At 52.1% G+C, this 21,406-nt stretch overlaps 1 protein-coding gene across 2 annotated transcripts in view; it reads right to left on the minus strand.

Moving 5' to 3' along the window:
* Positions 1-21,406, minus strand: part of Kcnc1 (potassium voltage-gated channel subfamily C member 1) — a 41,538-nt gene that overhangs the window by 5,800 nt on the left and 14,332 nt on the right. For both annotated transcript variants that reach the window (XM_036180578.1, XM_036180570.1), the window contains exon 2: positions 4,403-5,336. In XM_036180578.1, coding sequence (XP_036036471.1) covers positions 4,403-5,336 — 934 coding nt within the window. The remainder of the gene's footprint in view (positions 1-4,402; positions 5,337-21,406) is intronic.

Genomic DNA, 21,406 nt, shown 5'->3' on the forward strand with positions numbered 1-21,406 from the left:
TACCCCCAGCCTCCCACATTGAACTGTAAAAGGTTTGAAAATGGGGCAGTCCCTCGGTGGTAGTGGGGGCGGGGCGGGGCGGGACAGCCATCCAGAATCCAGGGGGACAAGATGGTGGGCAGTTTCCAGGATGCTATGGCTGAGTAGCTGTTGTTTTATCTGCAGTTGAAGATGCTCTCAGCCACTGGGCCATTCATTTCCTGTCCCAAACTCCAGTGCGGATGGCCAGAAGAGAAAATAGCCCAATTGTCTAAACCTGAGGAACCATGAGAAAGGCCACAGGTGCAAGATCACCGAGTCCCCACCCACCCATTCGTCACTCCTAGGATTAAAGGGCAACTAGCAACCTAGGCCCCCACTTGCTTTCAGAGACCTGGGCCTGTCTCCCTGGGCCCAGGACCCCAGGACCCCACAGGCCTGCAGTGATGAAATGACAGCATGGGCAGCGTCTCAGAGATGGTTTCCAGGCTTTGAAATGAGCTGAGATGAACGTCTGTGAGAGGGTCATTTTTTTAAAACTTTGGAGCAAAGAGAACCTACATGCCCTCTGTCAGCAGGCACGCTTTTCTGCCATCTCCAGACACTTCTGATGTACTTACTGTTCACACCAGCAGCGGGCGCCACCAGGCGCACGCAGGACTGGACAAGGGTTAGTTGGGCTGGGCATTGCCTTGGGTTTGCCCCAGAGGGGTCTGCTCAGCTGGGACTCAGGGGGAAACATCTCAGGCTAAAGGGGGACAAGCTGTGAGAGATACAGTCTTGGGAACCACCACACTCATTCAACAGAGAGAGAGAGAGAGAGAGAGAGAGAGAGAGAGAGAGAGAGAGAGAGGCATGATTAGTGGAGAGAGGGGATATGAACAACATAGAAAAGAACACCCATGCCTGGCATTCAAAGTCATCTCATTTCTCCTTAGCTCCCTCTGCCCATGTGGGCAGTGTGGACTCCACTCCAGGTCCAGGCTGCCAGCCCTGCAGCTGGATTCTTTTCACCCCTCCCCCATGTCTTGCCCCATCAATTCTGGCCCCAACACTGCCACCCTCCCTGCCCTGAGGTATTCCCAGGCAGCCGCAGTAGCCCGAGAGAGGACAGCTGGAGGGCCCAGAAAAGGGGGACTTTAGATTCCTGTGCTCAGAAAAGAAGCTCTCCCCTGAAAGACCACCCTGAGGCTGCAGTGGGTAGCTTCTGGGCAGGGTAGGGTGTCTCTGAGACATCACTTGGGCTCTACATACGCAAAAGCAACAAGTGAGCCAAATCTGGCCACCTGCATCCCTCTTTATCCCTTATGCTGGGACCCTGTAACCCTGGACCCCACAGCACAAAGGACTGACCCACACCACAGGAGCAGAGACACTTAGACACAAGAATGGACACGGTGGGACAGAGGAGACAATGAACATTCCCAGCTGCCCAGAGCAAGCCGTTGACCCCACTGTAAATGGGGAAGGAAGCCCCTTCCGGGAAAAGGGCAGCTTCTCCAAGGGGCTCAGTCCCAGACAATCCCCCCCCCCAGCCTCCCATGGCCAGGTGAAACCTGAACCTTTGGCAGCCCCTCAGGCAAGAGCCCACAAATACCAAGGCCTTTCGAGCTATGGCCCAAAGAAAGAGCTCACAACATCCCTGGGACAGACAGACTGGGGAGGCGAGGGGAAGGAGCTGGAGAGCTGGCTGCAGTCAAAGCCCAGCATCCTGCCTCAGTCCCTAGCCCAGGAGTTAGACATGGAACTAGAGAAAACTGGTTAGGGACCTGCTCAACTGCCGCTGCCGAAGAAACTTGCAGGACTTGCCTCATCTCCCACATGCCCATCGGATCTGGTCTCCACCCACCCCATCTGCCTCCTTGAGCTCTGGCTTCTCCCACCCGTTCTCACCTCTGCCCCATGCCTGTCCAGGTATACAGGGATGAGAAAAAAAGGGGGACTGGATGAGAAGGGAGGGAGCCTGGCACAGGGATGGCCAAAGACAAGCCTAGGAAACTCATGTGCCCTCCGGCAATAGATAACCCTGCTCTCATACACGCGTTTGCGGTGAGCAGTGTTCAGGTGAAAGGTGAGACTGGAGGTGGGACCTGAGTCTTAGAGCTAAGGGGCGGGGCTGAACACCAGGACGCACCAAAACAGCCAGGGAAGGAAAAGGGAATAGTGTGTGTGGAAGAGGGAAAAGGAGGAACTTGACCTCACTGGGCAAAACATAAGACTGTCCAAATCGGAGCTCTTCGAGTTCCTGAAATCTGGAGCCAGGGCAAGATGTCTCTCAGGGGCAGGGCTGAGGAACCCAAGGGAAACAGGAATTTGCAGGCTCTGTAGATCTGCTGCAACACGAGGAAAGAGCTAATATCACTAGGACTAGCTGAAGTGTGTGTGTGTGTGTGTGTGTGTGTGTGTGTGTGTGTGTGTATGTGTGTGTGTATGTGTGTGTGTGTGTGTGTGTGTGTGTGTGTGTGTGTGTGTGTGTGTGTGTCTCCTCAGTACATGGGCAATAATGTCACTATCTGTGCCTGGCTGGAATAAGCTCCAGATCTTCAATGGGCTGTCCTGGGGCTCCATTTTTGGAGCACCAATCCTGACTGACCTAGTGTTGGGGAAGATGAGTCAGAAGGGCTGAGTAGGGTCATGTGATGCCCCTCCGTCTGAGCACTTCCTGGGGTGCACAGTGGAGCTGGGAGAGAAGGTAGGCCATCCAGAGCAGAGCTGAGGAAATTGTCCTTGCCCTGGTGGTGGCTCCTGGGGGTAAAATGGCTAGCTAACTGGAAACAAAAGGGTAGGCCTGGGGCTTCCCATAAATGGAGACAAGGCTTGACCAGAGGTCTCTACCTCAGACCTCCTGCATTCATTCCCTGCCCCAATCTAGAACACAAGCTACATTCTGCTTATGTGCCTACAGCAAGCAGTCTCAGGAAGGAGAGGGCATAGAATGGGGTGAAAGGGCTGGAATGTCCCATGGCCAAAGAAGTGTAGGCCTTGGGACATTGCTCAGGCTGCCCCAGCGTGTAGGATAAAAGACTGGGATGGGAAGGTGAATCAGATAGCACACCAGCAGCAAGGACATCAATCATCCACTGAGGGAGGCCACCCACATGAAAGACAGACTCTCTCACCCGAGGCTGAGCTAGCTTGCCCCTCCCTGCCAGCCCCAGGCATGGGGTGCTCTTCATAGACTAAAGAAATCTAACAGCACACTCCAACCTCACACTCACCCAGTACCTCTTAGTTTCATGTCATCATTCTTCTCTGGGTCATCTGTTCCTTGGAGATCCCTGTGTCCTCAGAGTAAGTCAATGGGATTCCATGGGTAGAGGTAGACTATGGGTTTTCATCTTCAGACCAGAGCCCCATGGTCAACTTTATGTGCTATGTGCAGGTTCTCATAAAACTGAGATAGTCCCATAATGAACCACTAGCCATGGAATATGAGAATATATCCCTCGGTGACTAGTATTGTCTCACCCCACCCCCCACCCCCTGTCTCCCAGTGAATTTGTGGGTAAGTGGTTGGGATGTCTCGTATTGCTGCTGCTACAGTTCCTACTGCTAGATATGGGGACAGCTCTCAGTGGTGGGAGGTTGTTGCTGGTCCATAACGCTTTCGTCTAAGCTGCCCGGGGTGTGGCCCCCCTCTAGTTCTTTGCTCATCCGCCACTTCCATCAGAAGGTCTCCAGAAACTGCCACTGGACCATCAACCCAAACAGACAACGTGAAAGCCAGAGTCACGCCAACAGATTCCTAAAGATAAATGCTAAATTCTAGAGTGGTGGCGGAGGATGAGCTGGTTTGGCATGCTATGGGGTAAGTAAGCTTGTCACGGAAGCCTGGGGGCAACTCCTAGCAAAGACCTGGAACTAGGTAGCTGGCATCAGAGCAGGAGTCTACTCGGCTAGGTTCTGCTAGGGCTGAGAATCCTGGCTACTGCCTTTGCAGAGACTCAGCTGTCCAGATCTCATGTACCACCCTGCCGGTCTACACAGCCTGAAGGTACCCATGTCAAAGACCAAACCAAAGGCTGGGTGGTGTCTCTGAATCACACCACTCCCTCCCTGCCCACCACGGGTCAGTAGCCCGTCAGAGACTTACGCCTGACTCCTTCCCACCAAGCAGCAGCCTCTGGGCTCCTGCTAAGAGAGTCCTCAGCAAACTTCTGTGGGGGTCTCTTCAGAACTCATGAGACCAACCACATCAACCTCCTTACCCAGGGCCACCAGTAAGATCCCTCCAGCAAGCTCTTGACTTCTGGATTTGGCCGCCAAGCATCTCCCTGGGGCCCCAGGCTCCACACCTCAAGATTGGGCACAGGGTCCTGGGTTGCCCATGGAACTAAGGAAGCAGTCTGACTGAATCTGGAATCATTGCTACAGGGGGCAGAGGTGAAAGGTCAAATCGACATGCCTCTAAGAGGTTTCCTACCTGCTCTGTTAATTTCTAAAATTTCTTCCTGGGCCAGCGGGCATGTGTCACTCTGAGTACTGTGGTGAGGAGAGTTTACGACAGATTTACAATAATTGGGAGATCCCAGCTGTGGTGGCCGTGGAATATGCTTCTTTTTTTTCTTTGGTAGTTTCTGCTTAGCCATGGCTAAAGAGTAGTACATCCCGAAATTGTTCACGATAACGGGCACTGGCATGGCAATGGTCAGCACTCCTGCTAGAGCACACAATGCTCCCACCAACATACCAGACCATGTCTGAGGATACATGTCTCCATAGCCCAGTGTCGTCATGGTGACCACAGCCCACCAGAAGCCAATGGGAATATTTTTAAAGTGTGTGTGCTCGCTGGCACTGGGGTCATTGGGCTGCGCCCCTATCCTCTCAGCATAGTAGATCATGGTGGCAAAGATGAGCACACCCAGGGCCAGGAAAATGATAAGCAGCAGGAACTCGTTGGTGCTGGCACGGAGCGTGTGGCCCAGGACCCTCAGGCCCACAAAGTGGCGGGTCAACTTGAAGATGCGCAGGATGCGCACGAAGCGGACGACACGCAAGAAGCCCAGAACATCCTTGGCAGCTTTAGAGGACAGGCCGCTGAGGCCCACCTCCAGGTAGAAGGGGAGGATGGCCACAAAGTCAATGATATTGAGTGAGTTCTTGATGAACTCCACCTTGTTGGGACAGAAGATGACACGCATGAGGAACTCGAAGGTGAACCAGACCACGCAGACGCCCTCGATGTAGGTGAGGAAGGCCTCCGTCTCCGCTTCCCGGTAGTATCGCACTTGTGTGCCGTTCTGAACATTTTCAATTTCCGTCTTGTTCACGATGGGGTTGAAGCGCTCATGGGTCTCCAGACAGAAGGTTGTGATGGAGACCAGGATGAAGAAGAGGGAGGCAAAGGCCACATACTGTGGGCGAGAAACACAGGGTGTCAGAGTAAAGGCTTCTCACTCAGAGTGGAGAAACCTGGAGTGCCTTGCCTTGGGTCCAGGCACAGGGCCACATTAGGAGCAGGTCATGCACCGAGCACTTCCAACACAACCCAAGCTGACACACCACATTATCTTCCTCAGAGTCCAGGGGGAGAAAGTGCTGCTGCTGAGCCTGGCCAACAAAGCCTGCATCCCTGTTCACCTACGCCTCCTTTCCCAATGCTAGCCAAACACTGATGCTCCGGGGTCCAGCAGAGCCGTGAGAGAGAAGGAGCCTGGCTACATTGGGCTGGGCTGTCACTAAATACTCTGATGAGAAATAAACAAAATGAAAAAGACAAAAAACAAAAGCTTGTGCTATGTGAAGCCACTGAAATCTGAGGCGTCTGTGACAGTACTTAACTACACTGACAGTGACGCTGAGACCAAAGTGTGCAGAGAAATAGAAGGGGGCTGCTCTACTGGAGCCAGGTCCCTCAGAGGCTGGGTCTGCTTCCTGTGACTCCAGTTCATTTGCTTAAAGACACCGCCCACCCCACCCCCCATCAGCAGCAGGAAGTCAAGCGCCTTAGCCTTAGTGGGGTTGAAACTGGTGGTCCTCCCCTATTCCATGTGCTCTGGGAGGCTCAGAGTTGCTAGCTTGGGTTAACCAAAACCATGGGGCCTGCAGCCCAACTTGCCAAAAATCTGGGCACCGAGAACTAAATGGATCTTTGGAACCAAGTCCTGGGCTTGAGGGAGGGGAGGGAAGAGCAGGAGGGGCACCATGACAGAATGACAACCGTCTTGGGAGCTAATGCCGCACGCTACCTGAGCCCACAAACAGGAAGAGATCTGCTTGTTACAGTGCACTGGCATCCTGTTAGCTTAATAGCAATGCAATTTTCAGAACCTTTTCTCATAGGCTACTGTCACATGCAATCCATTTTCATCCTTCTGTGAGCCTGTGTCTCCTTTCCATCCATCCATCTTCCCCCTCCCTCCCTTCTGCCCATTTATCCTTCCTCTCTTCCATCCATACACTCATCCATCTGTCCACCCATTGTTCCTTCCTTCATCCTCTCCATGTCTTTCTCCTCTTTTCAAATTGCCCCCTCCTTCCTCATTTTGTTTCCCCTCCCTCCTTCCTTTTCCCTGCCCCTACACCGCTCACCATCCTTTGGTTCACCCATCCATCCTTTCTTCCCACCACTCTCCCCCAGGCACCAGTCCAGCTCTCAGGGAGCTCCCTGTTCAGCTAAGGAGGAGGACACACACAAAGACAGTGCGGAGCAGGGGGCTGAAACTAGGGGTCCCTGCACCCTCTGAAGCCTGCGGGGCTGGGGAAAGCTGAGGGAAGCAGGCTAGAGAGGAGGTCTTCTGACTCCAGGAAGCTCTTCCTTCAGGATCCAGCTCTTCCAGACCTGGGATGCATGGAGGACAAACCAGGAAAGCAAAGTGGAGGCAAAAAGAAGAGTCGTTAACCTTCAACCCCAGCTCACCCGGAACTGCAGCCCTTCCAAGTCACCATGCATCCTCATCTGCTATGTATTTGGACCCGGACTCTCTCTGGGCCCCCTCTTGGAGCTTGGCCTTCATAGCCTAGAATCCCCAGGGACAAGCTATACCTTACCCCTGCAGTGACACCTGACACAGCCTTTTCTTCTGTATCCTCTCTCAACAGGACCACTGCTATCAAAGTTAGGCTTCAGTCTCAGTCACATGGCTACTGGTCCCAGAGCTGCTCATGACAGCTACCACATTGCCCACAGGGAAAAGGCCAGAGTCCTCAGCCTGCCACACCAGGATCACTGTGCTCTGGCTTCACTTGATTCCTCAGGGAATCACCCTACATGTACCCAACATTCTTGCCACATGTACCTCTCTGCCACTCTGACCAGAGTGCCTCCTCTGGTGGCTTTGCACCTGAGGGTCCTTCTTCCAGAGAGGCTTCTGGCCATGCACACTATGTGGAAAATCCCAGGCATCCTCAGTGCCCCATTAATAGCCCTTCCCCTGGGGTGAGGCTCCCATTGGCAACTGTGGTACTCAGGAGGCAGCCTGCCAAGGTACTCCTCAAGGAATCTCTACAACCACGCAGGGAGGCCATGAGTCTGTCTCCAGTGATGGCTCGTTAGTGTTTGCAAAGACTCGTGAGAATAGCCCAGACAGGGCATTGATCTCCCAGGAGTCCCACAAGCCCTCCGCTCTCCTCTCATCTGTCCCTCACAATACTGGTCTTCAGAGGGCCGTGGAGGTCCAGGAAAAGCCTGATCTTAGTAAGACTAGCATACGGAGGCTGAGGAGATAGCTCTGTTGGTACAGCACTTGCCATGCGGACATGAATCCTGGTGTTCGATCACCAGAACCCATGTTAAAGAAACAGAGTTGGGCCAGGCAGTGGTGGCACACGCCTTTAATCCCAGCACTCGGGAGGCAGAGTCAGGTGGATCTCTGTGAGTTCGAGGCCAGCCTGGGCTACCAAGTGAGTTCCAAGAAAGGCGCAAAGTTACACAGAGAAACCCTGTCTTGAAAAACCAAAAAAAAAAAAAAACAGAGTCAGGCATGGAGAGATGGCTTGGCAATTAAAATGGCTCTGCTGCTCTTTCGAGGGCCTAGGTTCAACTCCCAGAGCCTATACGGTGGTTTCTGCAACTTCTGTTCTGGAGAATCCAGTGCTCCTTCTCTGGCCTCCACAGGCACCAAGTGTGCACATACATACATGCAGACAAACAGTCACATACAAAAAACACAAACAAATCATTATAAAGAAAACACAAGGAAAGTGTGTATGAGTGTGTGTTAATTTCTGGTGTCTTCCTTAGTTAATTCCCTTGTTTTTTGAGACAAGATCTCTCACTTAGCCTGGAGTTCACAGATTCAGCTACACTTTGGCCAGTAAGCTCTAGGAATCCACCTGTCTCTGCTCCTCAACCCTGGGATTACAAACACATGCCACCACACTTGACTCTTCCCCCCCTTTTCCCCCTTTTTTCTCTCACCGCCACACTGCGTGAGTTTTGCTTATTGAGAAGCCAGCCTTGGATTAGACCTGGATGGCTCTATGTTGTTTTATTCGCTGTAACTGAGGAAGGGCAGAGGTGGCTAAAACCAACTAGATGATATCGTGGCCACAGCTGAATGGATCCTAGGCCTTGGTGCCCACACTCAGTAGCTCTGGTGCAGAAGCAGCCCTTTGAAGATGGACCAGTGATGAGAGTATCTTTGGGTGGTCCAGCCTGCATCCTACCTAGCCTGCAGTCTCGCTGAGCCCCTGGTAGGCAAGACCTCACAGTATTCAGAGATCACAGATAAGGGGAAGCAGGGAGAGACATGATCATCATTGGCCCTAGATGGGGAGGCAAGCTCTGCCTGATAGGCCCAGGACAGCAAATTCCAGAGCAATGCTGGGGTTGTCACCCACAGAGCAAGCATTGGGGTCTGGGCCCTATATGAATTGTGTACCAACCATCACCCACAGACTACAGACTGGATAACCCAGAGTACACACCTAACCTATGTCCTAAGCTCAGACACATGGAGAATACAGCTCAGTGCCTGGACCACACAGAGGGCATGAGCAGCCCATAGAAATCTTAACAAGATATGTCACCTCACCCCAACCAGCCACACTCTGGTAGTATGCACACAAACAACTCATGTGTACACACTCAGAGCAGCACGCGGAGAGTGTAGCAGTGACACTGTGTAGTGTCACCCCTCCCCACCTCTCTCCAAGAACAGATTCCAGTCACTTCCAGCGAGCCACTCTGCTTCTGCTCCCTTCCTTCTCTCTGCACTTTCCACACAGCCCTTTGCCCCCCGCTGTGTCCCCACTAGGGGGCGACTGACTTTCCCACAGCGCTGGCAGCTCCAGCTCCTTGCCTCTAGGCCCCCTCAGCCTTCCCTGCCACTCTCAGGCTGCCTGCCATTCCTGCTTGCTCCTTTTCCCAGCCCTTCCCCGGAGCCCCACCATATCCAGGACCAGGTCCCTCCTGAGACCACGACCCAAGGATGAAGAGCTGTGTCAGGCAGCCCAGAGGCAGCTGTCGCCAGCCTGGCCAGGGCAGCAGCTGCCTTGTAAAACTGAGGACACAGAGCTGCCATGGCTTGATGATGCTACACACAGACACAAGCTGCTTGTTTCTGGCTCTTTTTATTTTACTTTATTTTTTCCAGAACTAAATCACAAACCATAAGACCCACCAATTGTGTTCTAGAAAGTGGTAGCCATAGCAACAGAGCAAGGCATCCATTTCTATGGTAACCAGGATGGTGAGGCTGTTGGCTGTAAAGTCAGACAAACCTACTAAGGATCTGTTGACTTAAGATGTTTTATAAATCGCCAGGTTATTTTTATCATAGCCCCACCCCTGAAACCATAAATCAGAAAGGCACCCTACTATCTATTAAAATGACCAAATGTGCTGTGACTCTCATTTAGGAATTATTTATACTACAGTAGGCTTTAGGAAATTGTGCTTGCCTTTGGGAGCTGTTCGGGAATTCACCGTGGGGATCTGTGTTTTTACCATCCGCGTTTCAGGAGCAAGTGTCTGGCTGTAAGACAGTGCAGGGCCTGACAGCATCATTTGGCCACTCATTTGCTGTGTGACCTTGACCAGTCCCCCTCCCCAAGGTCAAAGTGAGGGCTAGACTTGGTCCCTTTTAAGGATCAGGGGAGCCCATGATGGCTAATCAGGGGAGCCCATGATGGCTAATCAGGGGAGCCCTGGCCCATGTCCAGGCTTCAGGCCCCCAGAAACTGCAGGTCAGGTTTTCTGCCTAATGGAATCCTCCCCATGGGGGTGCACAGCATCCATTAGAAGTCAGTGATGCAGAGCAGACAGGATGGCCAATTGTCTTAAATAAATTGTCAGTTGAGTTGGGTTTAGAAACTGAATTAGACTCATCTGGACTTCCTTAGGTTGGGCACACCCACAGTGTGCTAGGCAGGCCAGGGCTGCAGGATTGGAAAGCTCACGAGGTCTATCCTTTTTGTTTGTTTTTTTCTACAGCCTCCAGCATCAAGCCCAGGGAGGTCCCAGTGCTCTGCTTGGGTCCCTGCCCCTGCTCCTGCCCCCTGCCCTACTCCCTGCCCTGCCCCCTGCTCCTGCCCCCTGCCCTGCCCCCTGCCCTGCCCCTGCTGGCACCTGATCAGGGAGTAGTAGGCGAAAAGAGCTCCCTTCAGGGCTCTGGGGTGGTATGAGCTGGGAAGTGAGTGTGCATAGCAGAGTGTGCCATGTTTGGAAAGTCTGTGTGCATCCAGGGAAGTACCATATCACATTGGAGCTGGTGTATGCATATGAAAATGACCGCGGCGTATATTCACTCTCTCTAGACTCAGCAAGAGTTTCAAGTGGTGGCTTTGTGTAGTCTATGTGATTCCTGTGTATTGGAGAAGTGTACTTGGGGAGAAATGTGTGAGATGCATGGACGCATCTATGTTGTATTGAATGGTGCACACACACACACACACACACACACACACACACATATACGCGCGCGCACGTGCGCACACACACGTATGCATATATATATATATATATATATATATATATATATATATATGCATGGGGCTATGTATGAGGTATGGAATATACGCATGAGTGTGCACATATTGAGCCATGTGTTGTCTATAGTGTGCTTGTGTGCAAGGGAGAAGCATTACAAGAGTACGTATGTGCATGTGTGGGTTGTAACATGTTTGCACATTGACAGACCATCTCCTGGAGAGATCAGTCTTGGGCTGGTGTGTCAATGACCGAGTGGAGATTCAGCCCATGGTCCAGACCCTTTTCCACACCAGAAATGGTCACTCACACACAAGCCCAAGGAGAAAGAGACCAGACAAGAGGGAGTGAAGGAAAGCCCCTGAGCCAGCCCAGTACAACTGTCCATGGTGCAGAACCCTTTTCTGTGCCCTTTCTTCATACTCAATCCAGTGTTCTCAATCCAGAGCTGGGCCAGGATCAGGAAAGGTAGTACTCGGGCCTCATAGAACTCAGAGGCCAGGATGGACTCCACCTCCCATTAAATCACACTCAGGGCCCTGTCCTTGGTGGCACCCAAACCAGGCCATGCTGGGAAATGTGCTGCAAAGTCCTGGAGTGGCAAAGGTCATGTGCTTTCATCTCGGATGAATCGTTTTCTCTCACCTTTTGGACTTGATTAAGTCATAGCATGCATAAATCCTTAAAGGGCTCATTTCTCCCCATACCCTTACTGTCATACCACTGAACTGCCATGCCTTAAACTGACCCTATCTCAGAACTGTAGAGATGAGGTGATTAGAAACTCAGGACACCGAGACAGAGGTGAGCCACATCTGTGAAAAGCCACTCTTTGGGCAGGAGGAACAGAGACAGAGGCACAGCCAGGGACAGGAGCCGCCTAAGGCTGAGGGGCCCTTCAGAAGAGCCTTTGAGACGCCACACTAGGCTCTGGCATGGGGTTCTGATCACAAGAGCTCTGCACCTTTACTTAGTCAGTACCCTGCCATTCCATCTTCTTCCAAAACTCTTGACTCCAAGTGCCCCCGCCTTCTTCTGCCTGGGCCAAGAGCAGCTCAGGTCTGTCAAAGGAGGCAACAGCTGAGAAGGAATGACATGACCTTGAAGCCAACCAGTCTGAAATTTAGTCCCAGTTCAACTGGGCGGCCTTGGATAGTCCCTCAGTCCTTTCCAAGCTTTCATTTCTTGCAGGTGACAATGACAGCGGAGTAAGACCACACACGGGGCTAGTGAGATGTTTCATCGTGAAGGCGCTTCCCACCAAGCCTCACAACCTGGGTTGGGTCCCTGGAGTACACACAGCTGCAGGAAGAAACTGACTCCCTCTGAACTCCACATGCAAGTTATGGCTCACATATTCACACACAACAATACAAAAATAAATAAATGCAGAGCGGGGAGGGAAGGAGAGAGAAAGAGAGAGGGGGAAAGGGAGGGATGGAAGGAGAGAGCTAATGCCAGAGGAAGCATAAGCAGAGAGACATTCAGATGTGTTGTTGGCCCCAAACAACCTGCCCAGCTCACCATCCACCTGGTCAATCCACCATTGCCCACTGCTCAGCATCAGAGCATCTCCCACACAGAAAAGCCTAGCAGCTGACAGCCATGGAATGGGGCCATTGAGTTGAGGGTCACCATGGAAACTGAAGCGCAAAACACCACCACTATCCCTCAGAGGACCTGTCTACTCTCAGCCCATGGGAAATGAATGGGCCCAAGGCCACTTCCTATCTGGATGTTGAGCAGAGTGACCAAGTCATTCAGGGACAAAATCTGACAGGGCCAGCCCTGGTCCCCGTGTATGGGATCAGGCTGTCTGCTTAGGGCACAGCCTGGGAGACATTTGACAAGGTAGGGCAGAGGGCCCCAGGACTTAGCAATAAGGACAAATGGATGGGCCCAGACTCCCTGGGAGTGTGAACAGAAAGCTCTGAGGACATCTTGCCACCCTTTCATATAACATTCAATCATTCAGTCATAAAGCAGTATATTGGTTGAGTACCTACTGTGCACCAGACATCACATTACATACCCCCCTCCAGGAATAACAGTTCTAGATAATGCTTCCAACACAGGGTCAGGCACACAGTAGGTATCTACTAGTGGGGATGAGGACAGCTACAGTGTACTGGCACATCCTGAGCCACACCCACCTTACACACCTGTGTCTCATCTCATTTAGCCCTACACTGACTCTAAGGCTCCCACAGAGTTGTGTTGCCCCCAACCCTCATGCATGTGTCATATGTGAGTATACATGTCCACAAGCGCCATGGAGGTCACAGAAGGACATCAGGTGTCTTGCTTGCTTTTACTCCCTTACTCCCTTGAGATGGGGTGCTCTCACTGAGCCTGGAGCTATGCTGGCAGCCGGAAGCACCAACAATCCTTCCTTCTCCACCTCCCCATTTCAAGGATGAACCTGGTGGAGGTCAAAAGAGGTGGGATGGGCAGAGGCTCCCATGACAGTGGTGGCAGCAAAGGCTCTGGGGAGATAGAGGAAACAGATACAAACCCAGAGCCCTAGGAACGAGAGCAGATGCGTTCTTTTCACTTATGTCCTAGGTGGCTCACAGGCCCCCAGGTCCATTTGGCATTTGGGATTTATGAGACAAGATGAGACTCACTCTGCACATGGCTGTGACGTTCAAGGAAGCACAAGAAGAGAGCCTGTGAAGTCGGCCATCTGAGATAGTAGAGGCCTGGGCGTGGCTTCCGCCAAGCACAGAGTTCGAATCCTAGCTCTGCCATGGCCAGTCTGACAGCAGGGTGGTAACCTCTGGGGGGTTTAGTCACGCGGTCCTTAAAACGGGACAATGACAGACACTCGAGGAATTAACACACACTTGAGCAGCATGGAGGAAATGCCCTGAGGCCCGGGACTTCCTGGACTCGGGGAAGAAGTATGGGGTGCCAAAAGCACCGAGATTGCCCCTGCCTGTTCCATGCTCTGTTGAACCGGAGTCAGGCCACGGTTCCTCTTCTAACACAGCACCTAGGGGTTGTTTTCCCCAAATCACCAGTGGTCCAGAAGAAGAGCTCCAGCAGCAGCTAAGGGGAGAATGTGCCGCATTTCATGTCTCCCTTCCCCTGAATTTGTCCTGTACCTGCATCCAGCTGCCTACTACCTACAGATCAGGAGCCTCATCCTCACAGCCTGCACTACATGGCCCACCCAAGGCATGTCCAGCACCCAGAACTGAGGGCATGGCCTGCAGAGGACAGAATGGCCTACAGAGGACAGAGACCTAACACTGCAGCAGATTCCAGCTTCTGCATTGAGTGCCTGACTTGGAACTGGGAGAATTTGGGGCTCCAGGTGAAGGACAAACAAGGTCACAGGTAAGTGGGGACTGAGCCTTATAGCTGCCTGAGAGTTTCTGGTAATACGATGAAGGATATCAATAGCCAGAGGGTATCTAGGGAATTTTTCTGGTTCCTTCCACACGTTGACATATAAACCTCTGCAAGCCCAGGGAAGCATTCTCTTCATGGGAGCATGAAGGTTTCGGGGGAAGAATCTTGGCCCTAGAGTCTGCGTCCTCAGCGGTAGGTCAGTTCCCACTCTGCCCCATACCCCTGTGCTGCGCCGCATCTCATCAGCTCCTTTAAGCAGCCAGATGGCCATGGCCATGTGACAAGTCATCATGGCTGTGCCCCGGTGAATCCATCTGTAAGCCACAGGCAGGCAGAGTGGCAGAGGCCCATGTTTCGAATACACCCGAGACTCCAGGAAGGCATACTGAGGAACAGACAGTAGTGACAACAGGTGGCCTGCTTTCACCTTTCCAGAATACATCAGATTCAGAAGCCCACCAGTGTCCCACGTGGGACCTTCCTCAGACACCAAGACAGGTGTGTCTCCCAGTCTACGTACTCAGCTGCTTGCCGTCTGAGCCCGGAGTCAGCGGCCCTACACGGTTCTTCTTTTGCACGGACTGCCTGGGAACTCAGCTAACCCTTGGCGGCTTTTATCTGTTATCTCTGGAGGTGTGTCCTACATGCCTCAAGCCTTTTCTAGAGGAGAACCAGACTGAAATAAGATAAACACGAACAAGCACCCAGCTTGGTAAGCAGGACCTCCGGAGGAGGCACCTGGTGATCCCCTCTGCTAGTGAGCCTGGGACAGATGTCCCTGATGGTGACCACCTGCAATGGTCACTGTGACACAGTCACTCACTTGGCTTTGGACGCCTCTAAGAGAAGTGTTCATCTCTTGCCTAATCAACCTCCACCCGCTTGCTCTCCAGCTCTGCCCTCTGCAGTGGACAGAACACATTGCTTTGCTTCCTTACAGTGACAACCACACTCAGGGGTGCTGGGACCCCCTGAGCAGGCGGGTCTTCCCGCCTGGCCTCCTTTCCACTCCAGCTTTGGGCCTCCTCATGCTGTCTCAGGCCTGCTGATGTTAAGCATCCACAACAGGTGGCCAGGAATGGGGTGCGCCACCCTCTAGATTCTAGCTGCCACCCAGTCACAGCAATATGAAGCTCCATGGAGCTTCATCGCCCCAAGTGCACGCTCACCAGAGGGCAGGACTGTTCGTTTCTCTAGAGAAACCTTTACCTGAGTTTTGTAGAAAAAGAAAACTAGGATTCAGTGTGCCTGAGACATGTGTGCCAAAGCCCCGTGTAGCTTAGATGAGGCAGGCAGGGTTTGAGAACAGTTTTCTCAAAACTCTCTTTGCCTCAGCACCTTCCCTCTGTACATTGTTTTCATATCTCTCAAGTTGCTCTTGAAGGAAGACATTAGTCTTTCCACCCTGGTGGCGATAGATACAGCCTTCCACCATTTAACACACATCTTCCTAGTTTGAATCTCATGTGAGCAACACACACACACACACACACACACACACACACACACACACACACACACACCAATGCTGGATCATTAGCAGTGTAGTTTCAATTGTCTCCATTCAGCAGATGAGAAAACTGAGGTCTGGGCTCCATGGAAGAGGTAGAAAAGGAGTTTATCAGGAACCCACTAGGGAAACTCTCTCGAGTGTCCATTTGATGTCATATGGGATCCTGACTCGTGTGTGTGTGTGTGTGTGTGTGTGTGTGTGTGTGTTTGGGGAGGGGAATAAAAGGTGACTCCAGGAGGGCAAGAATGGAGAGGGACCACTAGTGAGTGCCCACATGCTGTAACTATCTGCTGGATATTCACAGGGTGTGCGGGATACTGACAAGAGGGGCAGCGAATAGAGCTGAGTCTCCCCCAGGTGAGCTGACATTTATTAAGCAGCCACGAAGAGAAAACTGCACCTACATATGGTGACAAGGCCCCAGAGGAGAGTGTACAAGATAGCCAATGGGCCTTTAACAAGCTGTGGGGTGAGTGGTTCGCACAGAGGCTACAGGGTGAGATCAACTGATGCAGAGAACGGAGCCAGCTGACACAGGGGCTCCTGCATTTCCAGCTGCTTCTGGCCACTCGGTCTCTTCCATTCTACTTTTGGGGACCCCCTTCTCCAGCCACTCCTTCCCCACACCCTGCTCTGAGCCTCACAGCTGAAGGACACCTCTGAGAGCCCTCCTGGCTCCTCTTCTCCATCCCCCCTTCACTTGGGCTGATTCAGTTATGACTTCTGGTCTGGCTCCCATTGGGAAAGCATCAAACGGCACACTCCCAAAGGCTTCCCCCTAAATACAGGCCTCCTGTGCCCACCTCCCTGGCATCCCCAAGTGGTGTTCTAGTAGCTCACTCAAGCTTAACCTGGCAGCTAAACTCCCAAGCACCCACCACCCCCACAGGCTTCTCCATCTCCATCCTTCCAGGACCTCCTTGCCAAAATCCTTGCTGTCATCCTCAACATCTCTCTTTCTGTCACAACTCACGTTTCATCTGTGAGGAGATCCTGGTGGTTCTGCTTAAACCCAAGGCCCACTCAGAGCCCTCTCCACTCCAGCTGCTGCGCCACACACACACACACACACACACACACACACACACACACACACACACACATGTTATCTCTCCCTGTGGCTTGTGGCATGGTCTCTGCGCTCATCTCCAGTTTCCAACATTTCTGGTTCACACAGCACAGACATTCAATTGTGTCATTTCTCTATTTCAAACACAGCAAGGGCTCCCATTTCTCCTGTAGGAGATGCCTGCTTAATCTGAGCCTTTGCCCCCTTCTGGCCTTCCTTCCTACCAAGGTGCACTCTGGTCTCTCCTCCCACATCCACATCTTCAGACGTGGTCCTCAAAGCTGTTGCACACTTGTCTGCCTTAGGCCCTTCACACCAGCGGTGCCCTTCTCTCAGCATCTCTGTGGTCCATTCCCTCGCCATCAGAGGAGGTTAAAATCTGAACCAGCCTCCCCACTGAGCTGGTCTTCCTTATCCTTTTTATCTTCCCAGGGTATGCATGCATCATCTTCTAACACACTAACATCCAAGCTTCACCGAGCTGTGATTTACATACAATAACATTCGCCCACATTTAGAGTCCAGTTGGAGAGGTGTTAGTGATTCACACGCTCCAGATTAGTTTTCACGAGGATGCAAGGTCTGGGAGGTAGCTGGACCCACAAATCTTGCCTGGCTCTGCCTCAAGGCTCAACCAAGCTCTCCAATTAGTAGGAGAAACAAGGACCCTTCCCCAAACCAGGGAACACTAATAGTCACAAACCAGACTATTTCCCATCTGTGCCTCTGCATGTGTGTGGTCATGGGTGCACACATGTGGACTCCTGTGTCTCAGTCCCCCGTCTGCATCTCCCTGCAACCCTCTGAGGAAGTGAACCAGCACTCTTGTCCACACGCGCAGGACAGGCAGTCACGGGTTCACTGCTGTCTGTGTCCACATAAGCACTTGCTACAATGACTGTCCATCTGTCTCCAAAGTGGCAAACGGTAGTCATTCTTCACAAATCTATGGCTAAGGTGGCCACAGACCCCATCTCTAACCATTCTCTATACCCCATCATCAGAAACAGACACGTCAGCCTCCCCAGAGAGGGATGGACAGTCTTACTGGCTCAGGGATTGACAGAAGACCCAGATCTGTACTGGCAACTGGGGTGCCAACTATGGTTCACCTGTACACACTGGCAGTGGACACGATCCCTTTCATCTCCTTGACAATAGGAACAGCTATTGTTGCTACACAAAGACCTCAGTGTCCAACAGACATAAGCATGACATGTCTCGCTCATGGAGGCAGACACAAGGTCACCAGGATACCTTTCCAGTGAGGAGGCTGACCAGTTGAAGGCACTGGTGCTGTCGTTCCATGGCATCTGGCCCAGCCATCGGACAGAACAAGGAATTCAAAGCCTGGACACGGGTGCTAGATTTGGGACTTCGAAACCTGGGCATCGACACTGGAATCTGGGACGCACAGGGAGGTGATGAGACCATGTCTATTCCCAGCATCCTGAGATCACTCAAGGTGAGGAGAGACATGGGCTGTGTGACTCCCGGTGCCACCCACTCCCTCCCCACCCCACACCGAGGCCTAGCCCAGCCAGTCTGGGCTTTAAAAAGCACAAGGAAATGTCACTTTCCTTTTGAGGAGGTGTGATAGGAGGAGATGGCCTGGGCAGTTTAACAGTCGGTTTATTCAAAGGTTGGGAACAGTGACAGAGTCTCCAAATCTGGAAGCTTGTTTTGTACCCACACTGGACCCAAGTCCCTTCCTCAGCAAATGCAAACGCACCCTGTGTCAAGCCAGAGGCCCCAGCCCATCTGACATCTGTACCAGTTTGTGCTAGAGCCCGTGGGACTCCTGTGTCTGCCCAAGCTAGGGCCAGGATTGGCCAGAGCTGGCTCTGGGCTTGGGGTCCAGCATCCAGCTGCCTGCAGCTCAGGTACTGCTGCTTGAACAAGCACCGCCCACTCTAACAGGCTGGCTCATGGAGGCTGCTGACTGGCTTGAGATGGACAAATGTAGGTGGATACCTCCTGGGAGGAGAAAGCTCTGAGAACATCTGGCCACCCTTTGATATAAGCATCCAAACATTCAGTCATAAAATAGTATGTTGATTGAGCACCTACTGTGCACCAGACATCACATTACATACCCCCCTCCAGGAATAACAGTTCTAGATAATGCTTCCAACACAGGGTCAGGCACACAGTAGGTATCTACTAGTGGGGATGAAGACAGCTACTGTGTACTGGCACATCCTGAGCCACACCCACCTTACACACCCGTGTCTCATCTCATTTAGCCCTACACTGACTCTAAGGCTCCCACAGAGTTGTGTTGCCCCCAACCCTCATGCATGTGTCGTATGTGAGTATACATGTCCACAAGCGCCATGGAGGTCACAGAAGGACATCAGGTGTCTTGCTTGCTTTTACTCTCCTTATTCCTTTGAGACGGGGTTCTCTCACTGAGCCTGGAACTACGCTGGCAGCCGGAAGCACCAGCAATCCTTCCTTCTCTACCTCCCCAGAGCCTGTGGGACCTGTGTGGCCACACTCAACTTTTATGTGGGTGTTAGGGGTTCAAACTCAGGTCCTCCTTCTTGCACAGCAAGAGCTCTTATCCACTGAGGCATTCCCCTGGACATCATGGTTGCCTTCTCAATTTTACAAAGGAAACTGAGGCTCAAAGAAACTAAGTCATCCATGCTCACATAATTGGGAAGCAATGATGCAGTCAGGACTGGAAACTCAGTCTTGTCTGGCTCAAGAATGTGTGCTTTTGACCACACTCCTACCCTTCAAAAGACATTTCCTGAGTGAATGAGTTGATGAGGAAACACTGTGTCGGTGCAAGCGTGTGTGCATGTGTGCATGGCCACCACTGTGCGTGAGTGTAGGAGCATGCGTGTGCAGCTGTCTGGGTGTCTGCATGTGGGACTTCTTTATGGAAAGGCTTTCCCTGTTGTCTTGGTCTTGTGTGTGCAGGAGCTATACTTAGCCACAGCCGTGACTGTAATGAGCAGTTAGCTGCACACCAGGCACTCACTGGGACCTGGTTTCCCAGGGAGATTGCTGGGCCCAATGTATGTGTGTATGCATGGGGGTGCAGCTTGGTGCTGGGGAATGCTAGAACAGAGCTGGAGGGTGGCTGGAGCTCACATTACTGTGCTTTGTGCAAACTAACAGCCCTAGCTCCAGCTGGAAAAGCATGCTCCATATTGCAGCACCAAAGCCTTCCTCGGGTCCTGCCAAGCTTACTGACTTGCCATTTGGGCCCACAGTCCCTTTACTGCCCTTGCTAAGCAACTGGAATAAAGTCTTGGGTCATTGCTAGAGTCTGGGGGTGATAACAAAAATGAGGGGAAGATGGTAGAACTAACTGAGGACTTCCTGGGCCTCAGGAAAACCTCATTCTCAGTGTCCTGTCCCCTGTCAGCAAAGCGGCACCACATAGTGTGCTCGGACTGCACAGTGTGCTCACACTGCCTACACCACTCACCCAGGCTGGCGACCAGGACAAATAGTGTCCCCCGACCCCTTAACAGAATGAGATTATAGCATGCTCAGTGTGTCCAGGGGTCTGAAGGCCGGACAGCACTCTGCCTTCTGGTGGCTGTGGAGAAGGCAATGCTGACAGGCCCCACTTCTCACCTCCGACAGTGGGCCAGGCCTCTGAGATCGGCCTCCAGCCCTAGCTCTTAACCTTCTTATCCCACCTTGGAGCCCACCTCTGCCTCAGGAAACCCACTTTCTGCACCCATGTGCTCCCCTGCTCTGCCCTCAAGTCCTCCGCTTTCAAACCCTAGTCTCTAGGATGTTTGCATGTGATGAGAGGCAGTACTTCCTCGTTAGCCCTGAAGGTCAGAAACAGAATTCTTTCTATTCAGACAGCGGGCACCCAGATGTCTTCCTCCTGCCTCTGTGCATGGGCAGGAGACTGAGTTCCCATAGCCATGTACATACACCACCCCTCCCCCACACAGATACACACTGACATCTACCCACCCATCTGTCTGTAGGGACATACATACATTCCTCATCCCCTCACGTCTCCACACATCTGTTCACCTGCTCATCCACGCGCCCCATACACACATACATAAATCTCCCCACTAACCCACCCATTCATCCATCCACCTCATTCCCACCCAGTCGTGTGTCTATTTGCATGCCCCTCATTCTATCCATCCATGTTGACGCACATACACGTTCATCTTTTCATTCAGTATTTCTTTCATCTGTCACTCGTTTGTCCATCCAACATGCCATTCTTGACCATAGGACTACCGCAGCAAGAAAAAACACAGACAGGTCCAGCTGCAGATTACCTTAACTTCCGAAATAAGACCTGGGTCTCATCTTCTACTAATTACCAACTAGATGACCTTGGCCAAATAAGTTCATATCTCTGTACCTTTTTTTTTTTTCCATTTTTTCCTTCATCAATAAAGTGGGCATAATGTCAAATCCTTCTACCTCACAAGACTATTTGGAAACACACCGTGTGAACACAGATCTATTGATTTCCTGGTCTATCCAGGCACTCCATGGTCTTAGGTGTACTTTGTACCTTTGTGGGCTTCTGTTGAGGCCAAGAAACCTATACCCTAGTAGAGCATTTAGAAGGCTTCAGTAGGGGAATGCTTTCCGGAAGCAGCCAGGACAGAGC

Source organism: Onychomys torridus, chromosome 1 (assembly GCF_903995425.1).
Source record: "Onychomys torridus chromosome 1, mOncTor1.1, whole genome shotgun sequence".
In the NCBI taxonomy this organism is placed as follows: Eukaryota; Metazoa; Chordata; class Mammalia; order Rodentia; family Cricetidae; genus Onychomys; species Onychomys torridus.